General features: G+C 53.7%; 2 protein-coding genes across 2 annotated transcripts in view; one reads left to right on the top strand and one right to left on the bottom strand.

Moving 5' to 3' along the window:
* ATL1 (atlastin GTPase 1) overlaps window positions 1-8,755 on the top strand; it is an 18,155-nt gene extending 9,400 nt beyond the window's left edge. Inside the window, exons 9-14 of the mRNA XM_017738807.1 lie at window positions 727-854; window positions 1,459-1,515; window positions 2,166-2,237; window positions 2,982-3,413; window positions 5,006-5,020; window positions 7,986-8,755. Of these exons, the coding sequence (XP_017594296.1) occupies window positions 727-854; window positions 1,459-1,515; window positions 2,166-2,237; window positions 2,982-3,413; window positions 5,006-5,020; window positions 7,986-8,096 (815 nt within the window). The 3' untranslated portion in view covers window positions 8,097-8,755. The remainder of the gene's footprint in view (window positions 1-726; window positions 855-1,458; window positions 1,516-2,165; window positions 2,238-2,981; window positions 3,414-5,005; window positions 5,021-7,985) is intronic.
* Window positions 8,756-9,000: 245 nt separating this feature from the next.
* SAV1 (salvador family WW domain containing protein 1) overlaps window positions 9,001-10,564 on the bottom strand; it is a 13,958-nt gene continuing 12,394 nt past the window's right edge. The window contains exon 4 of the mRNA XM_008637321.2: window positions 9,001-10,160. Within this exon, the coding sequence (XP_008635543.1) occupies window positions 9,959-10,160 (202 nt within the window). The 3' untranslated portion in view covers window positions 9,001-9,958. The remainder of the gene's footprint in view (window positions 10,161-10,564) is intronic.

The following is a 10,564-nucleotide window of genomic DNA, read 5'->3' as shown; positions in this document are numbered from 1 at the left end:
GTTAAAAAAAGGGGGAGAGAGAAAAGAGCTGTGGTGAGATCCTTCACCCTGAAAGGAGCCACGTGCTGGGGATATTTTTAGGTGTTTGTTGTGAACTCCTTGTGGCTGGTTCCAGGCTGCTGCAATTGTAGCAATAAAGTGGACCATTAGCTACTTAAATTAGCAGGCAAAGACGTGAGTTTTTCCCTGGTTTTGTCTGGCTCAGACTTGCTCTCCTGGCAAACTCCGTGCTAAGCAGGAGGGAGATGGGCTGGTGGAAACTGAGCTGATCCCTGGAGTTCCCCCTTAATCTCAGGTGCTGAGGAGTGTGGAACATGTGCTGTGTGCAGACAGGAGCTGTCAGCAGCTTCTTGACACAATTTTCTTGTTTCCTCAGAGCTGTACTCAGCTTTTTGTGCTCTGATGGAAGAAATGTGGGGGATCTTTCCTGCTTTCCTCACCTGCCAAATGCCTGGCTGTTGCACTGGTTTTTTCTACCTTCAGTCCTGTACAGTTTAATTTAATGGAAACACCACAAATCCCACCTTGTGCCTGGGAGTTTTGTCCAGACCCTTCTGGAGCTCTGGGCGGCCTTGGGAATGTGACTGTTCCCTGGGGAGCCTGTTCCTTCCACTCTTTGGGGGAAGAACCTTCCATGTCCTTGGCAGGGGATTGGAACATCTTTAAGGTCCCTTCCAACCCAAACTATTCTGGGATTCTGTGATGCCTTTTTTTTCTTTTTTCCAGAAATAGACGATGAGTTCATCAAGAACTTGAAGATTTTGATTCCTTGGCTTCTCAGTCCTGAGAACCTGGACGTTAAGGAGATCAATGGAAACCATATCACCTGTCGAGGCCTTGTGGAGTATTTTAAGGTATTTATTTAGGGAAAGTAGATTTCTTTATCTGTGGAATTTTGCTGTAGCTAAAGGGGAATGCAGCAGCAGCAGCAGGCAGGGCAGCACTGACAGTGCTGACACTGCAGCAGAGGGCAAACACCTCATGGTCATGGATTTGACCACAGCGAGCCCAGAAAGTGGGAGGAGCTGTTTTCCTCCCCTGGAGAATTGAGGGCTGGAGGGGGATAAGCTGAGGCCTGTATTCCAGTTGCCTTTGGAAAAAGCTTATTTTTGTTGTCATGACTACTGGGACATTTCCATTTGAGACATTGGTGAGTAATTCTCACCACCTACTCTCCAGGGCTACCTTGGCTCCTCCTCCTTCAGGGAAGGACTGAGGTAGGTGCAGATCCTTTGGGAGGGATACTTGGGAGTGAGTGGAGCAGGGAGAGCCTTTGCTGACTGACCCAGGCCACCCAAGGAGTGGCATTTTCTAACCAAAGCCATCTTGTGCTGGAACATCCTCCTCTTCCCTGCTTCTAAATCCTGCCACAGCTGTGTCTGGAGCTGGGTGGGGGTGGTTGGTGGTGCTCCTGTGTGCTGCATTCCACATGGTTTCCTTTTCCCTGCACTTTTCCAGGCCTACATAAAGATCTACCAAGGGGAGGAGTTGCCACACCCCAAGTCGATGCTGCAGGTATGTGTGAGTGGGAGCTGTGGGAATTCCTGCAGTGTAAGTGCCACTAATTCCCCAGGAACTGGCAGAGGTGTCCAGCTAGTGCAGCACAGTGGGTCTGCTGTGACTTTATTCCAAATGCCTCAGTGTAACCACCCAAGGAACAGCACTTTGGGAAGCGTTTGGCAGCCATGAGCCCCACATGCCTGAGGAATCACACCTGGGATGGGCTGTGGGGAATTGCTGGCTGCACACAGCTTCAGCCAGCTCAGCTGGAATGATTCCTGCAGGTGAATGACATCCATGGGGCCACACAGGGAGGTGACACATGGGAAGTGGCTGCCGGAGCCAGAGGGCCTTGCTGGGTGTTGCAGCTGGAGCTGTTTACTTGTGGCTGAGTCTTTTTATCTCTTGCCTTGCTGGTTCCCACAGCTGAAGCCAAAGTTTTCGTTGCTCTGGCTTGGAGGGTAGGAATCCTCTCTTTGTGCAGGCTTTTGGATGTGTCAGTATGGGATGAGTTTGTTTGGGATCGGTTGGAGGCTGGGAGAGCCCCCCTGGCTAATTCTGGGTGCCACACATGTGTCCTGGCTGTGTCCACAGGGGGCCTTGCACTTGCACAACTTAACCCTGTCCTTCTGCCGCTAAGCTTTGTGCCCCTTTTGCCCCTACAGGCCACAGCAGAAGCCAACAATTTAGCAGCAGTTGCCACTGCCAAAGACACCTACAGCAAGAGGATGGAAGAGGTGGGTGGTGCTGAGTGTGTCCCTTCCTGCTCCTTCCTGTCTCCTGGCTCTCCTGTCATGGATTAATGGAATCCCAGAAGGGTTTGGGTTGGGAGGGACCTTAAATCCCATCCAGTTCCACCCCCTGCCATGGGCAGGGACACCTTCCACTGTCCCAGGCTGCTCCCAGCCCCAGTGTCCAGCCTGGCCTTGGACACTTCCAGCGATCCAGGGGCAGCCCCAGCTTCTCTGGGCACCCTGTGCCAGGGCCTCCCCACCCTCACAGCCAGGAATTCCTTCCCTAACCCTAGCCCCTAACCCTAATTTTAGATTTCCCTGTGTTAGGAGTGACATTTCAGGAGTGATTTCCCTGTGTCAGGGGTGATTTCCCTGTTTTAGCAGTGATTTCCCTGTGGGACCAGTGCCATTTCAGCAGTGATTTCCTTGTGTCAGGGGTGATTTCCCTGTTTCAGCAGTGCCATTTCCCTGTGGGAGCAGTGATTTCCCTGTTTTAGCAGTGATTTCCCTGTGGGAGCAGTGATTTCCTTTTGGGAGCAGTGATTTCCCTGTTTCAGCAGTGCCATTTCAGCAGTGATTTCCCTGTTTCAGCAGTGATTTCCCTGTTTCAGCAGTGATTTCCCTGTGGGAGCAGTGCCATTTCAGCAGTGATTTCCTTTTGGGAGCAGTGATTTCCTTTTGGGAGCAGTGATTTCCCTGTTTCAGCAGTGCCATTTCAGCAGTGCTCTCCCCACCTTCCCCACGCAGGTGTGTGGAGGGGACAAACCCTTCCTGGCTCCCAGCGACCTGCAGGCCAAGCACGTGGAGCTGAAGGACGAGGCCGTGCGGCTTTTCCGCGGGGTGAAGAAGATGGGAGGGGAGGAGTTCAGCCGGCGCTACCTGCAGCAGCTGGAGGCCGAGATCGACGAGCTCTACATCCAGTACATCAAACACAACGACAGCAAGAACATCTTCCACGCCGCCCGCACCCCGGCCACGCTCTTCGTCGTCATCTTCATCACCTACGTGCTGGCCGGCGTCACCGGCTTCATTGGCTTGGACATCATAGCCAGCCTGTGCAACATGATTCTGGGCTTGACACTTATCACACTCTGTACCTGGGCTTATATCAGATACTCTGGGGAGTACAGAGAACTGGGCGCAGTAATAGACCAAGTGGCCGCAGCCTTGTGGGACCAGGTAGGCTAAAGAGCTTTTGATTTCAAACCAGCACACTAAAAGCACCCTCCCTGCACCCCACTGGGTTTTTTTAAGCCTTGAGTTTTCCTGATTTTCCTCCCCTTTGAGATGGTTTTGGCTTTTAGGGTTAGATCCAGCTGCTTGTGCTGGGATCAGTGCAGGGAGATCTGTGCCCTGTTTTAATTGAAGCTCTAATCCATTCCTTAGACCTTCCAGATGGGGAGAGGAGGGGCAGAGGAATTGTTTTCAGATCAGTTTGTAGAGTTTTTTGTAAGGGGGAGGTCATGGGGCAGCACAGGTGGGGTGAGCAAGGCTGGAGCTGTGTCCCCGCGCCTCCAGTTCCTGTCCAGTGTGGAAAACAAGCTGTGTAGATCTGAGAAAACTCCCAGCAAGCTCTTTTGTTCTGCCTTTTTCTTTCCTACTTGTCTTACCCGTCACCAGTGTGAGTTGGTGGAGCCTTGTGGGAATGGGCAGCTCTGCCCTGGATCCCCCTGGGGAGGATCCTGGTGTGTGTGCTTGGTGGGTGCATGCCTGTGGGTGTTAAAGAGGAGCAGCCATCGCTCTCCCCTGGTTCAGGGCAGGGATTTTGGCTCTGCCAGAGGTAAAGGCCAGCTCTTGGCTCTCCTTGTTTTGGCACCAGACCCCGATTTCCCATTGCAGCCCTTCCCTGTTCCCACAGCAGAAAAGGGAAAGCCCAGCCCACACAGACTCCCACTGACCCCCTGCACCCCGCCCAGGGCTACAATCCCTGTGCCCAAAGAGCCAAAAGGCTGCAGTGCCCTCCTGCCCTTCCCAGAGCTGGAGGAGCTCATCCCTCAGGAGCCATCCCAGGTCTAATTTCTGCCAGGAAGGGCCCTTCTCCACCTGCTCCCTCCCTGCTTTTCCTGCACCAGTGAGGTTTTCTTGGAGAGCAAGCACATTTCCCTGCTTCCCTGTGCTGCTGCAGCTGACCTTGCAGCTTTGGGGGAAATAAAGGCAACGTTTACTGATGTTCCTTCATTGCAGAGCTGGGCAGTGGTGCTGCTCAGCAGACACATCCCTGGTGTTCCAGCTGGATTCATCCCAGCTGCCCTGTCCCCAGCAGCCTGAGCACCCCCAGTAAAGCCCCCTGCAGTGGCTCTTTGCCCAGGGGCACTTCCCAGGAGCCTTTGGGATATGCTGGAATATTTAAGCCCATCCCAGTGCAGGAAGCAGTGGGAGTTCAGCAAGAACAGGACACAGCAGGAAACCAGAGGTGCTGCCCACTTGCAGCATGTCCAGCTGGGGGAAAACAAAGAGGGTAAAGTGCTTGGAGCTGTTCCTGGCTGCCACAAGCCCCCATGGCTTTCCAAGCAGAGGGAAAGTTCTCCCAGGAAGGAGCTGTGGCAGAGGGGAGGTACTGGGTTGGGCAGTGTCACCGTGCCCACCACGAGCCAGCGGCTCTGTCCCACGGCAGTGGGACCAGGTGCAGGAGGGATGGACGGAGAAGTGAGGGGTCCTGCAAGAGGGGGCCAGTTTGGGATGAGCCCCCCTGGGAGCACCCCATGGACACCTGTGATACACAGAGCTGTTTCTTTCTCTTTCTGTCTCCCCCTTCCCAATGCCTCTCCCAGGGAAGCACCAATGAGGTAAGTGGCTCTTGTTCTCCGCATGCTGCTGGGGCCAGCCAGGCCCTGGGCTCCTGGGAAAAGCATCTTGGCCCCAAAAGCATGTCTGGCCTGGTGGAGGATGGGAGTCACAAGGGCTTGGGGCAGCAGCTGCTGGCCTGGCTGGCTCTGGCTGTTCCCTGTGATCCAGATGCCTGGGCAAGGGTGTGGATGTGGGCACGGCGCTCCAGGCGCTCCTGGGAGCCAAGTGGGAGAGAGATTTGGGTGGGGAACGAGGAACGTATCAGAGGATACGATGGGGATTTTCGTCTTTCTCCCAGCAGTTCTGTTGGGGGATTTTCCTGTTGTGCCAGGAGGTCAAACCCAAACCCCAGATTGTTTTGGAGCACCAACTGTGCAGGTGCAGGCAGGGACAGCCTGGCCAGGCCTCTCCATGCTGCTGGAAGTGCTGTGGGTGTTGTTTTTTGGGAAAAACCACCCCATAATGGATTAAGCTGAATGCAGAACCTGGGAGGCACAGTTCATCTCCCAGCATCTCCCTGGGCAGCACAAGGAATACAATCCTGCTCTCCCAGCGTGGGAGGTTCCGCCCCACTCAGGGGAGACCCCACCTGCAGAGCTGCCTCCAGCTCTGGGGTCCTATGTCAGAAGGACGTGGAGCTGCTGGAACAAGTCCAGAGGAGGCCACGGAGATGCTCCAAGGGCTGGAGCCCCTCTGCTCTGGAGCCAGGCTGGGAGAGCTGGGGGTGCTCACCTGGAGAAGAGAAGGCTCCAGGGAGAGCTCCGAGCCCCTTGCAGGGCCTGAAGGGGCTCCAGGAGAGCTGGAGAGGGACTGGGGACAAGGGATGGAGGGACAGGACCCAGGGAATGGCTTCCCAGTGCCAGAGGGCAGGGCTGGATGGGAGATTGGGAAGGAATTCCTGGCTGGGAGGGTGGGGAGGCCCTGGCACAGGGTGCCCAGAGAAGCTGGGGCTGCCCCTGGATCCCTGGAAATGTCCCAGGCCAGGCTGGACAGGGCTTGGAGCAGCCTGGGATAGCCAACCATGTCCCTGCCCATGGAAGGCGGATTGGAGCTTGGATGGGCTTTTGAGGGTCCTTCCAGCCCAAACCATTCTGGGATTCTGATTTATGATCACAGCCCCAGCAGCTCCGTGTGCCCGGCTCCTTGTGCTCCTCCTGCCCAGCACTGCAGGATCCCAGTGTGAGCCCCTGGAATGTTCCTTGGGCAAAGCCTCACCAGGATCTGCCTAAACCAAAAAAAAGGCAACCTTCCTGCACATGGATGTTATTCCAGCTCTGTGTCCAAGGGCCTCCCCAGCCTGGCTGAGGTGTGACACGAGACCTTTCCATGTTTTCCTGTGTCACCAAAGGCTGCCAGCTCCAGCTGGCAGTGCCACCTCCTGAGCCACTGGATTCTGTGGAGAGTTCCTTTAGAAGAAATTCCAGCTGTTAAAAACCCTCCCACCCCTCATCCCTCCCAGCAGCCAGGGCAGCCCTGTGAGACCCCAGGGATACCAACCCCAGCAAGAAGCAGAACATGGGATTTGCTGTGGATGAGGTGTTGAACAAACCCTGCCAAGTAAAAATGAGCACTGTGGGACTGGTTTGGCAGCACAAAACCCTCTAAAACAGCACAAAATGCTGCAAGGTCGCTTAGATGGGGCTTGAAGGTGAATTTTCAAGGAAGACAAGCAGAGAAGCTGCGTGAAGTCTCCTCCACCAGTCCACTGTGTTCCCAACCAATCCCAAAACGCCACTTTGTTCCCAAAGGCCTGTTTGGGATGTGATCAGCGTCCTGTTGGAGACCTCTGGAGGCATCTCAGCCCTCACCCTCCTCCTCCTCACTGCCCCTTCAGCCTCTCCTGCTTCATTCAGCCCCTGAGCCCACAAGGAACATGTCACCCTGTCAGTGTGGGTTCCTGCTGGTCAGGTGCCTCTTCCCACCCTTTCCAGAGCTAATCCTGGCCTGCCAGCGGTCCCCAGCAGGAACTGGTGGGAGTTGGGTTGGTTTTTTCCTCCCTCAGCGACAAGTTCATTTGAAATGGGAACATCAGCTCCGTGATGGTCACACCAAATCCTCTGCAGCCAGAGCCATGGCCTGGCACCCCCTGTGCCGCTTTCTCTGGGACAAAGGTGGGGAACAGGCAGGGAGGGACATGGGGAGTGTTACTCTCCTGTCACCCCCATGGGACTGGAGCCTGGTCCCAGCCCTGTGGGTGCTGTGCCATCGGTTCCGTGTGGGAAGCACAGCTCCGGGGCAGCCCCGCAGCCGCTCCCGCCTGTTCTGAGCCTGGCCTCGCTCCAGGACAAACGGAAAACAGTAAATTCAGAAGGAAAAAATCCGCATTATCTGCAGAAGAATGATGGGGACAATGACCCATCACACCCTGATCACCTCGGGGAGCTGCCTGAGGGGGGAAAGCAAACGCTGAGGCTGCAGGAATTGAAACTGCGTGAAACACGAAGGGAAAAACAACCCCCAAATCCCTCACTCATAGTCCGAATAATGGATTTAATACAGCTCTAGGGGCATGAGGTGTTTGAAAAATTGGAATTGTAGAGTCACAGAATATCCTGAGCTGGAAGGGACCCACAGGGATCATCCAGGGCAGCTCCTGGCCTTGCCTGGACACGCCAGCAATCCCACCCTGGGCATCCCTGGCAGCGCTGTCCAAATGCTCCTGGAGCTCTGGCAGCCTCGGGGCCGTGCCCATTCCCTGGGGAGCCTGGGCAGTGCCCAGCACCCTCTGGGGGAAGAACCTTTCCCTGATCTCCAACCTAAACCCACCCTGGCACAGCTCCAGCCGCTCCCTCAGGTCCTAAACCCGTGAGCTGGAGCCTTTTGTGTGTTGGACACTTGACCCAACCGCGCTGGTGCACAGAATATGCAGGGGCCATGATGGGCTGGAATGGATTGGGATTCCCTGGGTTTGGGATTCCCTGGGAGTGGGAAGGGGCTGGCCAGTGACTGTGTTTCTCTCCCCAGGCCTTGTACAAGCTGTACAGCGCGGCTGCCACCCACAGACACCTGTACCACCACGCCTTCCCTGCGCAGCGAGCCGAGCCCGCCGACGGCGCCGACAGGAAGAAGGAGTAGGGAAGAACCCCACAGGGCACAGTCCCGGCCTGTTCCCAGCCGTGCATGGCCGAGGCACGGACGTCTCCTCCTCGGATCGACATCCTCACCCCGTGTCCATCCCCGATCCCGCTGGGAGCAGGCGGAGCGGCCCCGCCGGGGCAGGGCCAGCATGGATGTGTCCTGTCCCTGTGTACATACGGCACTGCCGCAGCCCAGAGCTTTGGTTTGTCATAGCCAGCGACTCCCAGCTCGTTTATGAAGCCTTATTTCCCCCTTCTTAATTAGTCACCACTGAGGAAACGATAATTTACGTGATACCGCAACTAAAAAGGCTGAAGCTTATCCAAGAGCCAGTTTATTTCAGGTACTTGAACAAGTTATAACATGTAACCACGGTTTTTTCCTTCGTTTAACTGTTCAATTACATAAACATGATTAAAATGTATTAACTTGCTTTATCAGACACTGTAAGGGCACTTCTGCTATGGTCTGTTAACGGTGCTGTGAGGAACGCCGCCGTTGCTGTTTGTCTGCACAAAGTGTCACTTTGTAGCTGTGTTGGAGGAAGTTTCACTGTATTTCTGTACATATTTATCCATGATAGTGCATAGGACGTGTGGTACAGTTCTATTCTTTTATTGTCAGGACTATTAAAGTTTGCTTCTGGTTCCTAAGAAGTTGGTTCTCCAGGGAAAAGTTATTCACTTGCCAGGCAAGAGCTTCTCCTCTGGGATTTTTTATGTTTTTGGTTTGATTTGGGATTTCAGAGTTGGTGTTTTGAGGGTAATTCACCCACTGACAGACCCAGAGCTTGGTGGCACCAAGAGCTTTGATTGTCTCAAGCCCATGTGGCTTTTACTGCTTGTAAGAACGGTTTATTTGATGTTCTAAGAGGCCACAAACTCAGTCACACAACCCTTGGTTCATCGAACAAAATGATTTTTATTGAATTAATAGGATTTACAAGAAATGTACTTTTTTGTCTGCAGTGTTTATTGCACTGAAAAGAACCCATAAATAACATATCAGGACAATTAATGAACCAAATGAAATTACTGGAGAGGGTAACCGGACAATTTATTTTCCCCAAGTGAGGAGCTTTAAGACAAAAGCTCATTAAAAAAACCAGTAATTGCTGTTACATCCCTGATTTTCCCCGTGGGGTGGCACAGTGGGTCAGACAAAGCTACTGCCTTTCCACTGGAGCGGGTCAGATTTTGGGAAATGCAGGATCAAAACCACTCTGCTTAGAGATCTTGGTCTTTAGGAAGGTACAAGTGTTCCCCCTCTGAGTAATCTGTGTGAAAATTAGGAGTAAGTCTGGAGTACTAATGAGCTAAAGTAAAAAATAAGGCAACTCAGGCTTCACTTCAGTGAAGCGCTCGGATCCGAAGGGTGAAATCAGCTCCTGGTGGGACTGAACAGGCCCAGGGTTGGTGTTCTGTACATTAAAGCTGTAAACAAAGAGCAGAGCTCTCTCAGGAGAGGGATCCCAAATCCCAAGGGAAATACCCCGAACGAGGCATCTGGATTTGGACAACGTTTGGAAGCCAGGACATGACAGTTGCATCTATTGCCCTTAAAAAATACATAGCCAGCTTTTAATACTGCAGCTGGCTGGTAGGAAAGAGATCAAGGATCAGGGGACCCATCAAACTGCTGGTTTCTCAGGATAACAAACTACTCCCGGTACGGAAAAAAAAGATTAACAAACAATTTCCACTTTTATAAACAACACATAATAAATGTAGAAAAATATTCAAGAGGATAATAACAAAGGTGCAACGTCAACAAAAATAAGCTGCCTTTTCAACAAAAGCACTTTTCCTTTGAGAGTTTGTTTGTGGGTGTGAGAAGAACCTGGCAGAGCTGGCTGGAGCTCAGTAGTTGGTGCCGTGCTGCTGCGCGTACCACTGCTGCCGCTGCTGCCGGTGCTCCAGCTCGGTGAGCAGCGCCTGCCTGTAGGCCTCGTACAGCTTCACGATGCGCTCCAGCTCCTTCATGAACAGCAGCTTCAGCATCCCCTGGTACGTGTCCAGGTCGGCCAGCTGGAACAGCTCCCACTTCAGGATGTGGTCGTACCTGGGGGGAGAGCAGAGAGGTTTCTCCAGGCTGGTTCTTGAGCAAATCTGAATCAGCCTGGTTTACGTGGTTGACACAAAAATGAGGAGTTGGGAGTGGAAATGAGCTGGAGAAACATCACAGGGAAATGGCACAGTCCCAGCTAACACACCAAAAACCTCCAGGAATACAGGAGATCCCCTTAACTGACCAGAATAAACCAGAGGAAAACACGGCCTGGGGGAGCTGGGGGTGTTCACTTGGAGAGGAGACAGCTCCAGGGAGGGATCGGAGCCCCTTGCAGGGCCTAAAGGGGCTCCAGGAGAGCTGGAGAGGGACTGGGGACAAGGGATGGAGGGACAGGACACAGGGAATGGCTTCCCAGTGCCAGAGGGCAGGGCTGGATGGGAGATTGGGAAGGAATT

This window comes from Corvus brachyrhynchos, unplaced genomic scaffold, assembly GCF_000691975.1.
Source record: "Corvus brachyrhynchos isolate BGI_N302 unplaced genomic scaffold, ASM69197v1 scaffold245, whole genome shotgun sequence".
Lineage (NCBI taxonomy): Eukaryota > Metazoa > Chordata > Aves > Passeriformes > Corvidae > Corvus > Corvus brachyrhynchos.
The sequence above is the reverse complement of the archived record's forward strand: the minus strand, read 5'-3'. Positions and strand labels throughout refer to the sequence as shown.